Source organism: Meriones unguiculatus, chromosome 4, assembly GCF_030254825.1.
Source record: "Meriones unguiculatus strain TT.TT164.6M chromosome 4, Bangor_MerUng_6.1, whole genome shotgun sequence".
Taxonomy (NCBI): Eukaryota; Metazoa; Chordata; class Mammalia; order Rodentia; family Muridae; genus Meriones; species Meriones unguiculatus.
This window is the reverse complement of record NC_083352.1, coordinates 88,005,427-88,024,695: the sequence shown is the minus strand read 5'-3', so window position 1 is coordinate 88,024,695 and position 19,269 is coordinate 88,005,427. Positions and strand designations below refer to the sequence as shown.

The following is a 19,269-nucleotide window of genomic DNA, read 5'->3' as shown; positions in this document are numbered from 1 at the left end:
TTGTAAGTAAGCATAGGATCCTTCCAGTTGTTAGAATTGCTCTTTTCACACCTCCTGAACATGACACTTGTGGCACCATGGGCAGGCACATCAAATAGGACAAGGAGAGGCAGCCTTCAGCACTACTCCATACCCATATCAGTCAGGTCCTGCTCATTATTATCGTCATTTTCTCCCTACCCACTTCCAGTTTTATAGACAGTGTCTATAACTCACTATATATTGGAGGATGACCTTGAGCTTCTAATTCTCCTGCCTCTACCTCCCTAGTACTGCGATCATAAGCAGGCACCACTGTACCCAGCTTCATTTTCACGGCTTTTTTTTTTTTTTAAGACAATAAAAAGGAAATGCTCTACAAAAACCACTGTCAGAGGGAGGCAAGGATTCCTCTAGTTTAAAACAGCCTTATTTTGAAGCCTCTTGAGAACTTGGTTTAAAAATTCTGACAATGATTCATCCTGGGAATGCGAAAAGGACAAGCAGGAAGTGAATAGTCCTCAAATAAAGGAGGCTTCCCAGAGGAAGAGGAGCTTCCTTCTAAGTAGCTCCAGCGAGAACTTTGGCATGCAGACATATTTTGGGCTATCTTGGGATTTATAAGCAAATAAACATTTGAAACAGAAAAAAAAAATACCAACAGAGTACACAGTGCACCCCCCCCCACACATACCATGGTCCTGGGCTTGAACCCAGTCTCTGCATTTGAGATGTGTGCTTTGCCATTGATCAGCACCCCCAGCCTACAAATTTGTTCAGTGCTGTTTGGCTCCCACCCCAACCCCATATTTCTGGCTCTGTTTTGTTTTGTTTCAAGTCTTTAAAACAGTGGTTACTAAATAAAGTAAAGAGATTTCATCCTCAGTAAGGCAGTAGCAGGGAAAAGCAGTCCTAAGCCATAGCCACTGCCTCACAGCCACTGCCTCAGTACATCTTCTTCAGCTAGCTGTTGCTTAGGAGGCTCTGCATCATCTGAAAGACTGTCTCAGTCTCAGAGGAAGGTTAGGAATCCGCAAAAGCCGTGCCAAGACTTCTCAGTGAATGCCCAGAGAGGAATCTGCGTCAGGATTTACCTAACCCTGTCAATGCAGTCTTTGCTATTTTAATTTTAGAATGAAAAACTCAATACAGTAATACAACTGAAGTTCGTTATTTAAAAATAGTATTTATACCAAACACTGTAGCTCTGTCATATAGTTCCTCTTCCTCCGTCTTGCTTTTTTTGCGGTACTAGAGACTGAACGAGATCTTAGGACTGTCAGGCAAACACTATCACTGACTTATAGCCCTAGTTCACTTACATTACATTTCTAACAGAGACAACCAATAGCTTGACTAATGTAAAAAATCTTTAAAAAATTTACTTAAGGGGCCTGGAGAGATGGCTCAGTGGTTAAGAACACTGGCTGCTCTTCCAAAAGACCTGGGTTTAACTCTCAGCACCCACATGGCAGCTCACAACTGTCTGTAACTCCAGTTCCAAGAAATCTGACACCTTCATACTAATGCACATAAAATTAAATAAATTTTAAAAATTTCACTTAATTCTAGGAATTAAAAATTCAAAAATTTACAGAAATTATTGGCACTATATGTTTGTAGAGATAATACAGTAAGAGTCAGAGTCAGACAAGTTAATTCATCTTCAAAATAAGGTTGGTTGTAAACATATATGTATATACATACATATATATGAATGTATGTATGTATGCATGAGTAGATGAAGAGATTATTGAAACAGGGTCTTGCTGTGTAATTCAAGCTGATCTGAAACCATGTGACATGGTCTGGCCTCAAACTTGCAAACCTCCTGCTTGAGCTTCCCAAATACTAGAATTACTAAGATTGAGGTACCACACCTAGCTAAGTTATTTTAAGTGTAAATCAGGCTGGCCTTGAACTCACAGAGATACACCTGCCTCTGTCTCCCAGTGCTTAGAACCACTGCTTGGCTAGTATCAGTTTTAATAATCCCCATAATTAGGGCTGGGGATGTAGCTCAGTTGGTACAGTAAATGCCTGAGGCCCTGGGTTTAATCACCACTTGGGGGAGAGAAAGAGAGAGAGAGAGAGAGAGAGAGAGAGAAAGAGAGAGAAGAAAGAAAGAGAGAGAAAGAAAGGAAGGAAGGAAGAAAGAGAGAGAGAGAGAAAGAAAGGAAGGAAGGAAGGAAGGAAGAAAGAAAGAAAGAAAGAAAGAAAGAAAGAAAGAAAGAAAGAAAGAAAGAAAGCCCATAGCTGGGTGTGGTGGTGCACACCTGTAATCCCAGCACTCAGGGAGGCAGAGGCAGGTGGATCTCTGCGTGTTCGAGACCAGCCTGGTACAGCAAGTACAGGACAGCCAAGGCTACGCAGAGAAACCCTGTCTGGAAAAAAAAAAAGAGTCCATCACCAAAGCTATCATGTTTTAGTTTACTTATCTTTCCTGAATAAAATGCAAACAATAACAATCTAAAAGTGACAGAATTGGGCAAGTTCTCCTATTAGCCCACACTAGCGTCGAACTTGCCACTGCAGCCCTGGGTGGTCTCAAACTCACTGTGTAACCAAGGCTGGCTTATAACTCCTGATCCTCATGCTTCTATTTCCTAAGTACTGGGATAGATAATAGGTCGTGTCACCATCCCCAGCTTCTACTCTAAAGAAGGAAGTTGCTTTCATAGCTGAAACTGCTATTTTCTAACACCCAGCAGAACGACTTTTCAAAACATTAAGCACAAAGCCTTTGCAGTAGACAGCTTAGAAGAGCTGCTAAGATAGAGAGCTTTGAAAAGCTCTGCCAAAAGTCAGGAAGTCTCCTTAGCCCCTTCCAGCTCTGAGTAAGACACAAGGAATATATAATCAGTCTAGTTGAGATGACAGCACAAGAGGACAATGCAACCTCCCTGCTCATCCTACCGATGAGGGCACTGGTCTCTATCAAAGACAGTCAAAGAAATGGGGAAAAAAAGACAAAAGGAAAGCCAATGAGATAAACTGAGCAGTTTACTCAAATCCTTCTCTTCCAGTCTTTATGACACCCTGGCTCGACATCCCAGATGCCACAGACAGTCTAGCTACATCAGAAAGGGGTTTCTATTTTTCATGAATTCAAATTTCTCACAAGCTGATCAAAGGAGGATGCAGTGACCCTGCTTAAGTCAACTCACTTTGATTCTGTTCCAAATCCAGTCTCAAGCCCAAACAAGAAGACAAACATTGTGACACTGTTGCCAGAGGACACTGAACAAATTACTACCTTCTTTGTGCTTCAGTCTTCTGCTACAAATGGGGTGAGATCGCTGTCACACAAAATGGCAGGGGGGACAGGTCGCTGTTGTTATCTTTGTGTGCCAGCACCTCGGAGGTGGGAGGCTTCCTTCATGAAATGAGGGAAGTGGGGAAAGCTATAATAAAAATTGTAAAGTCTGACATAAACTCTGGACATGGTGACTTTCCCAGTACTCGGGAGTTGGAGACAGGAGGATTGCTCTGAATTTGAAGCTAGCCTGCTCTACATGGTAAGTTCTAGGTCAACCAGTGATACCCTACCCCTAAAAAAACAAAAAGAAACAAAACAAAACAACAACAAAAACCAGTGCTTTCACCACAAACTGAAAACAAAGTGCAATGACTCCAAAATACTTTGCCCAGACAGAACCAATGCTTGTGGCAGATCATAGATCTTTCCCTGTGCAGAGCAAAGCAGGCGTAAACGGTTAAAAATTCCAACAGGTGCTCTGGGGTCAGATGTGACCAACATTTCAACTCAGATGTCAGAGAAGAATCCAGAGCAGAGCATGGCATCATAGATACTCAGTTCTGCTCCCGTGTTGAAGGGTTCTGTCGGAGACCTCTGCAACACACATCTCAGCAAGTAGGCTGTCACGCACTCCGGTTAGAATCACATTACACATACATTCACAAGTCTATTGGGAAAGTGCAATGCTTTTTAATTTAAAGGGCGTCATAATTTTCTTCAAAATCAACCGGTAACCCCCACACTAAAACCATATTCTTAGAATCCGTATCCTGAAAATCAATTTCAGTGAAAGAGGAGAAAATTCTTAAGAAAAATATTTTTGGAATCAGAGCTGTAGTAGGGAGGAGATAGTTTGATTCCTCTCATTTAAACACACTGCTAGGAGACTATCAGTAAGGACCTTTTCTAGCTGCTTGTAAGGTCTGGTGCTGCTAGTGTGCATGAATGTTAGTGGAGCTGTCAGTTCATTCCAGTCCTAAGTTCTACAGCCGTGTGCCTCCCTGGAAGCAAAAAGGTAAATGAGCCATCACATTTGAAACAACCTAACCACACAGAGCAAGATCTGAGTAGCCTCCAGGAACACTGTAAGAACAGCAGAGATAGCACCCAGATTTAAAATTCCCCACTGAAGGACCACTAACCTTTTGATGACTTGAGACTTCGTCCCGAGTTCTCCCGAGCTCCTTGGCAAGTTTGACGTTCTCTTCTTGCAGTGCGGAAAGCTGCTGGGACTTCTGAGCTGCTGCCTGCTTTAGGGTTTCTCTGCAAGGACAGTGAGTGCAGGGTTACCATAGAAACAAGACAAGCAAGGAAACTGTGGGAGACAACAGCTTCACAGCACTGAGGAAAATAGATCTGGGTCACGTGCCTGATAAGATCTATAACAACAAGAGACAGCATTAGCTGTATGAAGGAGTGTTCACATGTTTTAACCTCTCAAAGACATTGGCTGCCTACAATTATGACATTTTAAAATACCTAATAAACACTGCCTCTACCCTATTACCACCCACACCCCACACAAAATCAAATTTTGCTGTAAAATAGATGACAAATGACATGGTCAGTATAGCCTTCATCTTTAGGAAAATTTGTTAGATAATTATACTAAATCCCACTATGGCGATAGTGATTTAATTTGCTGCCAAAGCTCTTTGTTCTAGAGGCATAGATTTTTTTAAATCTATTTTTCTCTTGTCAAAATAAAAATCCAGTGGTCCCATTTACCAGTGTCCATCAGAGTCAGGTGCTGTTGTGAATCTGAGTGTATTTTTAGGACAATGGGAAGTGAAATGCCCAAAGGAATTTTTTCCTAAGCAAATAGCAGTTATTTGATGGTAATCTTCCTATAATGCTAATTGTTAATTGAAAGAAGCAAATAAAAACATAACACAGATTGCCAGCTAGCCTGGATCATAAATGCCAACAAAAATAAGGTAGATATATTTATTAGATACATTTTCTTATTATTAATATCCAAATATACATTCTGAACCCTTACATATAGCTGCTCAAAGTATTTTTCCTTAATCACTAGATTCCAGTTTTATGCTATAGAAGGTTTTGATGCAATTTTGAATTTTAAATAGGTCTATGCTTGGTAAACTCTACTTAGCAAGCTGTCATATGTGGCTGGATTCTGAATCCAGTCATCTGGGTACGAATCCATCTGTCAATGCATGAACACATCTATTTTTGCTTTCAATTGTCTAATGGGTGGCAGTGCTTGGCATCTTCAATTTTCTTGATTTTTAATTCTCCACCTACCTATAATACATACTCTATAATGACCTCATGAAGATTTGGGGGAATAAATCTATACAAAAATTCTCTTAGCACACAAAATTAGAATGTTTGCAGAGATGTGTATTTAGTAAGGACAGAAAAATTGAGAAAGCAATCAAATGATTTGATTGTGGATCTGTCAACCCGTCTACCCACTCACATATACAGGTCATCAGCTGGGTTTTTGTCAGCTTGACATAAACCTAGATGTGGCTGGGAAGTGAGCTCAATCCAGGAAGTGCCTCCATCAGACTGGCCTGTGGGCATGTCTGTGGGGCACTTGTTAATTGCTGATTGGAGGTGCACCTGGCCACTGTGGGCAGCGCCACCCCTGAGCAGATGGAGTGAGGCTGCGTGAGAAAGGGCTAAGCATCAGCCCGAAAGCGAGCTGTAAGTCAGTGAAGGCTCTCTGCTTTTGTCCCTGCCTTGGGTTCCTAAGCTGGCTTCTCAATGATGCACTGTGTCCTACATGACAAACTCTTTCTTCTCCAAGTTGCTTTTGGTTGTGGTATTTATCACTGCAACAGGAAAGCAAATTAGTATGAATACAAACACGCAAGTGCGTGCACACACGCACACACACACACGCACACACATATCACAACACAAGTTCATTGACTGGCAAAAGTATATTACAAATCAGACAAATCAGAAGATTTTCTTACCATAAAACCATCATAAACTAAATACAGTGTTTCTCACACTGTCATTGCCCTCACAAAAACTTTTGTTTATTGCTATGCTTCAAAAGCTGGCCTTGAGCTTGACATCCTCCTACAAGTGTATGCACCACGGTGGCCCGTGATGTTTGCGCTCCTCTGCCTCTTTAAAAAATGTTTTCTCTCATTGCATATACACAAAGTTTCGGTTTTACATGATTTTTGAAAATGCTGGTTTAAAGAACATACACTGTTACCTTTAATCCCAGCACTCAGGAGGCTAAGACAGATGGATCCCTGCAAGTTTAAGACCAGCCTGGTCTATATACCAAGTTCTAGGACAGCCGGGGCTGGAGAAAGAGATCTTGTCTCAAGAGCAAAAATAAAACAAACAAACCAGAGCATACTGTGTGCTGGAGGTATTGCTCAATGGTCTAGCACTTGCTTAGTAACACCCCCTAAAAATTACCTGCAGTAAAAAAAAAATTGAACAAAAAACAAAGTTACTTAAAAAATGGCCACTAGGGCTCAGCAGGTGAAGCACTTGCCACATAAGCCTAATAACTCTGAGTTCAATCCCCAGAGCTCAAGTGGAGGTAGAAGAAGAGAATGAATCCATAGAGCTGTATCCCATCTCAAATACCACAAGAAACAAACAAAAATTTTTAACAAGGTTGAATGTGTGTGTGCGCGCACGCATACATGCACACGTGCACGAACACTCATGCAAGTATGTGAGACCAGAAGTCCACACTGGTTCTCTCACTGAGCCTGGAGCCTCCCTAAGGTCTAGGATTCCAGGCATGCGCACTACCATGCCTGGCTTGAAAACCACTTTTCATTGTTACTCTCCTACTAATTAGGAGCTGGTTAACCAAAATCAGGGGCTCTCTTGAAACAACTCTAAACTCTAGTAAGGAGTATAGAGTTAAAGAATATTCCATCACAAGTGCTCATTTTCAGCTCTAAGAGCAGTGGCCAGGAAGGGAGGTCTGTCAGGACACGGCAGCGCCTCTGGTTCTGCTTCTCTAGGTAGCACAATTCTATCGGGTAAGGACAAACACTGCAGCTCTGGAAAACACAGCTATCGCTGTGTGCCTGTCAAATCACACACACACACACACACACACACACACACTCAGATACACACAAAGACACACGCAGACACACATACTCAGAGACACACACATTCATGAAGACACTCACAGACACACACACTGAGAGATACACTCACACGCAAAGACACACACACACACACATACACACACACACACACACAAAGCTGTTCATTCTCTAACTTGAATGCAACTAAGAAATGCAAAACAACCCAAGAAGTACTCTTCCCATCACACAGTCTTTTGAAAGCAGATGTCCTTGCCTTGAAGTGTGGCCAAGACTAGGGCAGAGGACAGAGTCAAAGGCCAGGACTTTTCACCAGCTCCCCATGCCTCCTTCCACCAGTCTCTATGAAAGTTAGTATCTAGCCGTGGGGTGCCTTGTCAGTGACAGGAAGAGGGAAGTTCCTCAGGCCTGGCGAGCAGAAAGTATCTAAAGTAGCCCTGGCGCAGGGCCCACTTCCCTCTCCTCGATAGTTTCCCTGACAAATAGGGGGCTGGGATGAGATCAGTTCTCACTATGTGGCTCTAGCTGACCTGGAACTTAAAGTAATCCTCCTGCTTCTATCTCCTGATTTCAGGGATTACAGGCATGTACCAGCACATCCGGCTATAAACACAACCTTTCACCCCTACTCCTACCTGAGACTCAATGACTCATGCATGCTAAGCATGCACTCTACAGCTGCATTGAACCATAGTTTGTCTCTTTATGGGTATAACACTAATCCTACACAAACTGGGAAGAGTAACAGGATATGATTAAGTGACGACTCATAGCAGTTAGCCGGTAGACTCGCTGAAGGACTAGTCCTATGCAATCATCACTGTGTGACGCGAATGCAATCTAGACACAGTGGTTAGATCCACCGTGGCTCTGCCCCTACCCCCAGTACCTATTGTGGTCCAGAGACCTCAGGAGTAGTACTATAGCGATGGGAGCCCGGTGACTCAAAAGAACTAAAGTCATCTCCAGGTAGCATAACTACTTGTACCCTAGGAGGAAAAAAAAACAACTGCTAAGCTGTTCTCGAATCCACCCTCTTGAAACATAACTAAAATGTCTGGAGAGATGGCTCAGTGGTTAAGAGCACTTGCTGCTCTTCCAGAGGTTCGGAGTTCAATTCCCAGCAACCATCTTTAATGGGATCTGATACCCTCTTCTGGTGTTCATGAAGACAGAGCACTCATGTACACTAAATAAATAAATAAATAAATAAATAATTGCATCCTTTTAAAAAAAATAAATAAAATGTTAGTTTCTTTGTTTGAGATGAGTGTTCTTATTCATGTGTGTGCACAAGTGTGCATATGAGTGTGTGTATCCATGTGGGTGGAGGCTAGAGGTGGACACTAGGTGTCTTCCTCAGTCATTCTCCACTTTATGCTTTTTTCTTCATTATTTATTTATTAACTTTACAGCCTGATCACAGACCCCTTCCTTCTCTCTTCCTAGCCGTACCCTCACCTCCCTTCCCCTCCACTGTGTGTTTTGAGGCAGGGTCTCTCCTGAACCTGGAGCTCAACACTTCAGCTATACTAGATGTTCAGCAAACTCCAGGGGCCTTCTGTCTCTTCCCCATAAGACTGGAGTTATAGATATGTAACACCATAGTCAGTGTTCTATGTAAGTACTTGGGATTTCAACTCAGGTCCTCATTTTTTCCACTTGATAAATGGAGCTATAACCCAGGCTGTCCTGGAACTTAACAAGTAGGCCAGACTGACCACTAATTCACAGCAATTATCCTGTCTCAGATTCTCAAATACTTGGGATTATAGGTATGTGCCACAACTCTTTTTTTCTATTAAGTTTTGAAGGGGACTAAGAGATGGCTCAGTGGTTAAGAGCATTGGCTGTTCTTCCAGAGGACCTGGGTTCAATTCCCAGCACCCACATGGTAGCTCACAACCATCTGTGGCTCCAGCTCCAGGGGATCTGACACCCTCACAGCAATACACATAAAATATAAATAAATAAATAAATAGATAAGTTTTGAAAGATTTATTTTGATTTATTTATTTAGTTATTTTGGGGAGAGTCTCTTTATGTAGACATACATGTCCTAAAACTTGATAGGTAGACCAGGCTGGCCGGGAATTTACAGAGATCTACCTGCCACAGCTTCCTGAGTGCTGGGATTGATGATGTGCACCAACACACCCAGGTTCTGAAGTATTTATTAACAAAACTGTTTTATAGTTCTATATGTATGACCAGCTGTTATGCAAGCACACAAATTCAAGTTTAACAGACGGCCATCCATGTATTTGTAGAGCTTCGTTTAAACCCGTGTTTCTTACTTCAGCAGCTAGCACACTTCCCCTTGACCCTTGGCTTAGCTGGGATTCTAACGGTTGGTCCCTGGATTTCCTTCTGGGGAACGCATTGTGGGGACTGATAAGACAACTACTTTATAATTTTTCAGCTATTGCTTTCCTTTTCAAAACTTAAAATAATTTCCCCCAAAGGAGACAAACTTACATTTCTTTCTTGAACTCTTCCATTTTTTGATTCTCTACATTCAGAAGTTCTTTTGATTTGTTCAGTTCTTCCATGTTTTTCAAGTTGTTTTCTTTAAGTGTGTCCAACTTAAAGACCAAGAGGGGAAAAAATGATGAAATTATTTCATTTTTCAGTGACATGGCTGGATAAATTGTTCACAACAACATGTATTTAAAAATAGATGAAATGAGTCATTTGTAATAGAAGTGGCAGGGGAGTCATCTGCAGAAGAGATTACAGATGACAAGTTATAAACTGCATATCTCCTCCTCGTTCGGTCTTGTCTCTTACACCTAGAGGAGGGAGCTGTCTCACTTTGTCATGTCACATGCCATCAACCAGGAATCTAGAAAGCACCATGCTAATTTTAACATTACCACCTTGTTATGTCCTTTATCATTCAGTATTTATGAATGAAGGAATAAAGCACTGCAGTCGGCCCAAGAAACAGCTTGTCTACCTTGTAGTCTATCCATAACTGGTCTGCTGAAGTCTGCCTGATCCCATTCTCTAGGAAAATCTTGAAAATCTGAGTGTACTCTCTGTAAGTTTTTACTTACCCTGCTTGCCTCAAAATGTCCATTTTGGAAGGTATTTAGGCTTGCACAAGGAGGCCTGGTTTTCATGGAGCTTTTCCACCTAGCAGTCCCTTCCTTTGAACTATGTTCTGAATGTTTTACCTGCCTGTGACTGAAGCTATATAGAATTTCACATCCCACTTCAATAAGATAACTGGCTATTCAGATAGCAGCTTTTCAGGAAGGATTTTTGTGAGCTGGGAAGATGGAAACAGGGCATCAGGTCCAAAGGGAAATGCTCCTTGTAGATAGAACAGAAATAACCTGATGCCAAAAACTTGGCTCAGCTCCAGAAATGGCTCATTCAAGATGACACAAAAGGATGTAAATACTGAACTAGGCCAAGAAAATGCCTATATCAAGGATAGGAAAATGGAATTTGGTATCCCTAATTAGGAGAAAGTTGAGGGGAAAATGTATAGGATAAAAAGGAAGGATAGTGCCACCAAGTAGTTATCTAAGAACATCACAATATTAGGGCCTCCTCTTTATTTTGGGGTTCATTTGTTTAGACAAGACCTCATGTAACCCAAAACGAGTTTTGAATTCCTAATCCTTCTGCCACTACCACCCAAGTACTGGGTCTATAGGCATGCATTACCACACCCAGTGTTACTCTGAATTCTTAAAGCTTAGTGCTACTAAGTGCGTAATAGATTTTATTTAACATTATCATGGCACGGTGTACACTCCACTCTAACACAGATCAGGCCTGTTCACGTGCTTCTGAGTTAAATGACTGAAAAAGAGTCAAAAGTGACTAAAAGTAAGTAAAAAAGACATACTCCTGAGTTAAGTAACTAAATAGCCCATGAAGTTGGTAAGCTTTGAACAAACACAAAAACATTGAAATTTGATTACTTCATTCTGTAGTTTTGCATTTGTTTGCTTGGTGTCCTCCAAGGAGGCCAGAGTTTCTGTCTTCTCTTTGGTCATCTGTTCCATGATCTGCATGGCATCTTCTGCAGTCTGAGCACCCTAAGCATAAGGAGACACAGTGAGAAAGGGAAATGGGCACTCTCTCGGCACCATCAGGGACATTCAGAATGCCCTACTGAGGCTGTTCTCTCAGAGTCTATGTGGCCAAGCAGCACACACAGAGGATGAGACTCATCAATCCAACCCTAAAGCAAACAAGCCAGGACACGAAGGGCTTGTACTGTGAAGGACAACAAAGAGATGGGCCCTTCCCACGGCACTTTTCATGAAGTCAACTCAACCATTTCCAAGTTCTCTCAACCCTCTAAACCCACATCCAAGCTCCGAGTTACATTGACAAGCATGTGCTCATCCTTCTAACTTATATTTGACAGACTATTTGGTGATGGTGATGAAGAACAATCCTGAATAACTGAATGGCTCTTAAATTAACCAGTTAAGTATAGAATACTTTTCTGGCTATTTCAATTTGGGGCTTTTGAAGTCACTCAATTTAAGCTAAGAATTTTTCATATAATATAAATTATTTGGGCGATTATAACATAAGGCTCAAGTGTTTCATGAGAGGTACTGAATGGGAAAATCTATGAGAGAAACTGAGTAATGAATATAACTATGTCTGTGAATAAAAAAGATATATATATGAATACAAACTCTTAGCTACTGCAAATCAAAAATAATCATAAAATTATTTTAAGACATTTGATTAAAATTTCATTCGGTGGGTTTAATAATTTTCATGAGAAGTTGATATTATATATGCTCTATTATCAGCCACTGAGATTTCAGTGGACTCTTCCACCTCCAAATGGACAGACACAATGAATAAAATAGACTATTTCAGTGTATGTACATTCTAATACTGCTCTGAAGCCTCTAAGAAAGTTACCTTTTACAGATAACAAAGTTTGTCTTTAAATTAAAAAAAGAAAAAGAATCTTTTTTATTCACAGTTTTCAGGGGTTTTTGAAATGAGGGAAGACTACTAAAATTAGACATTCAGTAATGAATCAAGCTCTCCAGTTGTAATGAAAAGCTGGACATACAAACACAGGCGGCTTAATCAGGTAGATTTCCCTAGGTTGCAATGAAGAGAAATCACCTAGCCGCTAATGTTAGTGCACAGTTAGTGAGGAGTCTGGGTGCTCAATATTTGAACCTCTCACTTTACCGTGAACGAATGAAGGGTCTCAAGCTCTCTAATTTTAAGGGTAAGCTTGCTCTTGTCTTTTCTCAAAGTACGGTTTTCGCTTTGGGATTCTAGGAGGTTGGCTGAAATGTGGCTGTTGGTTTGGGCCAGCTGGCTAATCTCTTTCTGGAGAATGAAGTAGCTTTCTTCCAGCTTCTCCTTCTCCTTCAGGACCTCTTCATTTCTCAGCATCATCTCCCGTTTCTCAGCCAGGAGGTTCTTTTTGTCCTGAAGCACCTCAGCTCTCTCGGTCAAAGCCACCTCGTGGTTCAGCCGGAGCTCATCCAGGATCTTGGTGAGGCAGCTGTGTAGTTCTTGCAATTCCAACTTGGACTTGGAAAGGGCAGCAAAGTCACTTTTTAGGGTCTCAATGTTGGCAGCAAGCTGAGCTGTCTCTGCACTCAGGAGTTCCTTTTCCTTAATGATTTCCACCACTTTTTGCTCTGAGTTGGTCTTCTCTTGGGCAAGCGTAAAATTCTCAGTCTGGAGCTGTTCAGTACACACCCTTAACTCCTGTATCTCCTCCTCCAGGAGCACTATTCTCCCATGAAGCTTGTTATTTTCATATAAAGAGGTTTCGTTTTCCTTTGCCCTCGCCTCCTTCTCCAGGATTAACGTCTGCTGAATTTCCTGAATCTCCTCGTTTAGTTTCTGACACTCTTCCTGAAGGTTCAAGCCATCCCTCAGCAAGATGTTCTTCTCGCAGCAGCAAGTCTTCAGCTCAGCGTTCAAGTCCTCCTTTGCCTGCATCATGCTGGTGTGCTCTTTTTCAAGATTCTTTTTGGCATTTTGAGCTTCTTTCAGCATCAAGGAGAGGTCGCACTTGCTGCTCGTCAGCTCCTGGTTTTCCTTCATTCTTTCCTGAAGCTCTTTCTTCAGAGCATCGATATTACCAAGCAGTTTCATCTTCTCCTGCACAACTATTCGTCTGTTTGCAGCCTCTTGGTCATACTTCCTTTTAAGATCGCCTATGGTCTTGATAGAATTTTCCCTCTCAGCAAGGAGATCTCCATTTTGCATCTCTAGTGCTGATTTTTCATTCAAGAGACTATCCTGCTGCTTTTTAAGCCTAGCAACTTTTTGGCAAGCCATCTCCTTCTCAGAAGTTAAGTATGTGATCTTCTCATTTAGGCTTATCTCAAGATGCATGGCCTCTTCTGAGTGCTTGTTGAGCTTTTCAGTGATGATTCTATTTTCACTTAACAGTTCTTCTTTCTCTGCCAGGAGCTTCCTCTCAGTGGCTGCCAAGCTCTCCTTCTCATGGAGAAGCTGGATACACTCCGAGTCTGTGATCGCCCGACAGGTCTTTATCTCTTCCAGGAGCTTTGTGAGGCTTGCATTGGTGGTCTGGAGCTGTCTCATGTCTAACTCTGCTTTCCTCAGCGCTTTGGTCGAACAGTCCAGCTGCGTGCGCAGCGTCTCTGCCTCCGTGCTGAGCAGCTGTTTGACCTGCAGGGTGGCCTCCAGGCTGGCACTCAGCTTCTCCTGGCCCTGGCGCAGTGTGTCCTTCTCAAACTGCAGGTCTCTGTTGCTCTGGAGAAGGTTCTCCCGCTCTGCCTTTAGGGAGATGCAAGTATTGTCGAGGTTCATCTGCTTTTCTGTGGCTGACTTCTTTTCCGTTGTGAGCTCCTCGATCTCCTGGACCAAGGCCTTCTGATCCTTCACAAGCTCCTCGTAAGCACTCTGAAGTTTCTGAATGACGTCATCCTTGTCTTTGACCAAGACCATGTTCTCAGCCGTGAGCTTCTGGACCTGGCCCTCCAGGCGCTCTTTCTCTGCCCGGGCCTTCTCTGACATGGCCATCAGCTTGTCCTTGCAGAAGCGGAGCTCCTCGATGAGCACCTGCATGCTCACCTTGGAGGCTTCCAGGGAGTCATTCTCCATTTGCATCTTCAAGAGCTCTTCCTGGGCAACACTGATTTCCTTAAGCAGTTTCTCTTTCTCAGCCACCAGAGACTCCTTTTCCCGATGCTCCTGCTGATAGCGTTTTTCAGCAACCTGCTTTTCTTCTGAGACTTTCTCCTTTTCTAAATGGAGCGTTTCGTTTACTGACCACAGTTTCTGTTGGTCTTCCTGAAGCAAAGTTATCTTGGTCTCCATTTCTATAAGCTTTGATAAAAGTGAACCTTTCTCTAACTTTAAAGCATTTGCCTCCTGCACAAGAAGCTGCTTCTCTGATTTCAGACCCCTCAGCTCTTCTGACATTAGTTCAATCTCTTTTTTGGCTGATGTTAACAAATGAGTTAGCGACTACAGGGACAAAAGATGGAAAGAATGGGAACAAAATGAAATCAAGCAGACAAATGCAAGCCCAAATAACTTAACATGGCCTAAACCATGAAAGTTCAGAATTTTTCACAATAAGCTTCATAAAACCTACCTGAATAACAAAGGGTAAGAACTAGAGAAGCAGCTCATGAAGGGGGAGTACAAAGCGAAATTAACTGTGCAAAGTGCCTATCGGCTGCTTCTCTCTGAAATAATGTATGAAATTACTTTTACAAACTTTTCAAAAGTATGTCAGGGGCAAAACAAAGAAAGGTAGGTGGGTATATTTTAATAGGTGAGTATATATTAATCAAAGATAGGTGGGTATAACTTTAATAGGTTGCTATAGTCTAATCAAAAGGAGGGATAGCAAGGGAAAGTCTATCAGTGTTTAAGCCCTTACTTAACAGGCAGGGTAGTCAATAGTCTAAGAGTGTCAGTTCTGGGATCATATATATGTTTCTCAAATGCAGACTAATTTCTAGGCCTTGCTTGCTACAATAAAATGGTTTTTTTTAACTTTATTTATTTATTCTTATTTTATGTGCATTAGCATGAAGGTGTCAAATCCCTTGGACCTGGAGTTACAGACAGCTGTGAGCTGCCATGTGGGTGTTGGGAATTGGACCCAGGTCTTTAGGAAGATCAGACAGTGCTCTTAACCAGTGTCCTTTTAAGCGTACTAATTTATAAGATTAATGCATTGGCACCACCCTGAATTTTCTGTGATGAAATGGATATCAGCAAATAGACATGTCACCCCCAGCTCTCACAGCGCACCAAGTCCACCTAGAGAGCTGAATGTGCAGCTGTGAAAATTTAACTTCACACAGCCTCACCTAGCAGAGTTTTGGGTCACTGGCTAACCGGCGCTGTGGCCTCCTGAAGTGATGTACAAGCATGCTGGCTGCTTGGGAATGACAGCCTTAGGTCTCATCAGATTCTCCAAAGTCTGTGACTCACTAAAGTCAGATATCTAGACTTGGAAGAGGAATAATCCTGGTACTGAAACCAAAAGATTTAATATAAAACCACCAAAGCCAGTGCAGCTTCACATAAGAATGCTGTTATGCAGTCTAAAGAACTGAAGGGTTTCGAGACAAGGGCAGCATAGGCAGCATCAAGCATGGGAATCATACCCCCCCAAATGGAGCTGGCAGTGTTTTTGAGGAAAGAGGGCATAGGAGAATGCTCTGATAGCATGTAAAAGGGAGGAACTGCACCCCCTTGCACTGGACATGTATTATATCATTCGGGGTTTGCGTTGCTGTTCTGTTTCAGTCCTGGGATTTGATATTAGGGCAGGGTAGGTGGACACTCTACAGCTAAGCCAGATCCCTAGCCTTAATAAGAGCTTTTTAATAGTTTCAAATTCTCTTTCATAATTTCTTTCTTGTAAATGTGTACATAAATCTTTCTCTGATGCATTAAAAGTAAACATTTAAGGCAAAAAATCTGAACAATAAAAAAAGTTAAATAGTAGTGGGAAGGGTAAACTTTACTAAGTTACCAAAGTAAAAGAACATATTGGGGGCAAATACAATACTGACACCAAAAATTGAAATTCAATATACCAAGTTCTAACTATTTTCAACTAATAAGATATTTTCTTGATTTACCTGAGCCCAGCTTCCTTATCAGCAAGTTCACAGAGTCTTCCTGGAGACACTAAAAGCCCTCTCCAGAGTTCTAATTATACCTATAGAACTCAGCTCATCAGCTAGGCTCCCTCCAGTTCTGACACAATGCCCACTTGTTTCTCTGGGCCTCTGCCTCCTGCCTTTCTGACATTTGTCTCTCTTAACCCTAGTGTAAGGTGGAGCAGGCTCAGCCAAGATCAGAGGCAGCGGCTTTCCCAATAGGAATCTACCTCAAGCAGACAGAGCCCAAGCAACAGTAAGAGGTTGCAACCACAAGGGACAAGCAACACAGTGGGTGGTAATGGCTACACAGTACATTTGGGGGAGAGACCTGTGGCCATTACCCTCCCCCACAAGGATGAACAGCTGTATAGAACACCAAAAGCCACAAAAGATGCAATTTCCCACTCCGCCATGCATGCAGTCTAACAAGTCACATCTGCCCCTCAACAGAGCTTAGCTGAGACAGAACCCAGTCAGTCGCATTATTTCTACCCCAGAACATACTTTGGCTTTCTCAGCCTGTGCTTTCAGTTCCTCCACGTCCTGCATTAGGCGTCTGTTCACCTCCTGAGCAGCCTTCAGTTTCTCCTCGGTGTCCACCAGCATCTTCTGTAGGTTCTGCAGAATTTCCTCATGCTTTGTTTTTGTCTCAGAACTGGCTTTTTCATACTTGGCTTTCAAGTCCTGACACTGGTTGTGACTTGTTTCCATCTTCTTTTCCTGCAGAGCCCAAGGGAGGGGTAAGACATCTGCCACACAGTGACTGCCCACGAGCTCTGCCAGCAGTCCCCTTCCATTCTCCTTACCAGTTCCAACAACTTTTCCTCCAATTCTTTCTTTTCTTCTTCATGTTTTTTGGCTGCTTCCTGTTGACTCTGTTCAGCTTTAACAGTTACCTCCCCAATACTTTTCTGCAGAAAACTTGCATTTTCATTAGCCTTTGTAAGTTTTAGCTGTAGTTCTTCCAGAGATCTAGAATAAGTTTCAATATAAATTGTCAGATAGTTCTTTATACATGTGCATATGCTATGTGTGTATGTAGTATGTATATGTCTGCATGCATGGTCACTCTGTGTGTGTGTGTGTTCCTATGTGAGTTCAAACATGTATACACCATAGTACCACACATGGCAGTCAGATGACAACCTTGGGTGCCAGTCTTCACATTCCACCATGTTTGAAGAAGGGTTTCTTTTTACTGCTTCATGCTGGGAAATTCTCCTTCTCCACCTACCATCACTGTAGGCACTCTAGGATTACCTAGATTTTTGGGGATCTGAACTCTAATTCTCAAGCTTGTGCATCGAACACTTTTATCTACAGAGCCATCTCCACATCTAGATCTCTCATGTTTTAAATTGAAGAGGTATATTAAAATATATATTATAAATAACAATTAGATCAGAGATTGCAAAATTTATGTATAATAATACCTGAAATCAAGACAAATTTTAAAATAACTTGCCTGAAGAATAACTTAGAATAATAACTACTATAATTGCAAGAATTTATTACTTCATATTAATAGATGAATAAATAAATATAAGATAAATATATTGGACACATACACATTAAAATTAAGATAAACAAATCTAAAAAAATTAAGGTGTTTTTAATCTAGAAAAAATTTTAAGAAAAAATATTAAATAAAATGCATTTCAAATTTTCAGCAGACGAGTTTACCAAAAAGCTCATGTATGGGGCCTACATCCAGGATACACAGTGAATAAACTGTAATAAATAATAAATAATAAATCAATAAAAAAAGAAAAAGAGATTTAAAAAAAAGCTCATTTATGTGACTGTTGGAAGAAGAAAACACAAAAATTACCATTAGTAATTCTTGTTTAAAGAGAGCTAGATGGAGATAGCTCAGCTCAGCTTTGCAGGCTCAAGGACCTGAGTTCAATCATCAGAACCTATGTAAAAAGCCAGGTGTGGCAGCACATGCCTATAATGCCAGCACTAGGAAGGCAGAGACAAGCCAATCCCTAGGGCTCTCAGGCCAGATAGCCTAGCCTACTTAAAATGAGTTCCAGGCCACTGAGAGACCTTGTTAAATTGAGGTGGATTGTGCTTGAGGAACAACTTTGGAATTTGTCTTGCACCTGCATATACACAACACACGAAAAGGAAGAGAACCACATAGCTCCCCGTGGACAGAGAAAGCATGGGACCTTAGTCTAGAATCAAGGTCATCAGGTGAATTAACAAGCATAGGAAGGAAGCCCAGGGATAGTGCTGGCTGTATCAATTAAATACCTTCAGAGGTGGCGCCCTCTGGAGGCCCTGCATACAGCTACATATGTAGATGCCTCAGAGCAAAGGGGACCAAAGTTGCTAGGGAAGCTGCCAGCAAAACACAAGGTCACCAATAACCAGTGGCCTTGAACTGTTTTGTATGGGTGAAAGGCTGGATATCGATGTAATTTTAAAGGTATTAATACTTTTTACATTTTATTTACTTTCATTTTGTGTGCATTAGTGTAAAGATGTCAGATCTCTGAAGTTATAGACAGTTGTGAGCTGCCATGTAGGTGCTGGGACTTGAACCTGGGTCTTTTGGAAGAGCAGACAGTGCTCTCAACCACTGAGCCATCTCTCCAGCCCCAGGTATTAATACTTCACAAAGTAAAATTCTAACGCTTCTAAAATCTTCTCCAAAACATTTGTTAAGTGTTTGATTTCTATCTGACTGCTCTGAGAAGGGGAGGGAAGCCAACAAGAACCTCAGAATCAGCTGGGTGTGGTGACACACACCTTGAATCCCAACACTTAGGAGGCAGAGGCAAGATCTCTTTGAGACCCAGGACAGCCATGACTACATGAGACCCTGTATCAAAAAACA

General features: G+C 41.8%; 1 protein-coding gene across 11 annotated transcripts in view; it reads right to left on the bottom strand.

Moving 5' to 3' along the window:
- The window catches only part of Clip1 (CAP-Gly domain containing linker protein 1), a 114,228-nt gene that overhangs the window by 25,401 nt on the left and 69,558 nt on the right, over positions 1–19,269 (bottom strand). For 10 of the 11 annotated variants that reach the window (XM_060382375.1, XM_060382376.1, XM_060382378.1 and 7 more), the window contains 5 exons: positions 17,228–17,393; positions 16,926–17,141; positions 11,244–11,360; positions 9,784–9,890; positions 4,381–4,501 (listed from right to left, as the gene is read on the bottom strand). In XM_060382375.1, the coding sequence (XP_060238358.1) occupies positions 4,381–4,501; positions 9,784–9,890; positions 11,244–11,360; positions 16,926–17,141; positions 17,228–17,393 (727 nt within the window). Of the gene's footprint in view, positions 1–4,380; positions 4,502–9,783; positions 9,891–11,243; positions 11,361–12,492; positions 14,761–16,925; positions 17,142–17,227; positions 17,394–19,269 lie in introns of all 11 variants that reach the window. The other variant, XM_060382385.1, reaches the window with a different exon arrangement.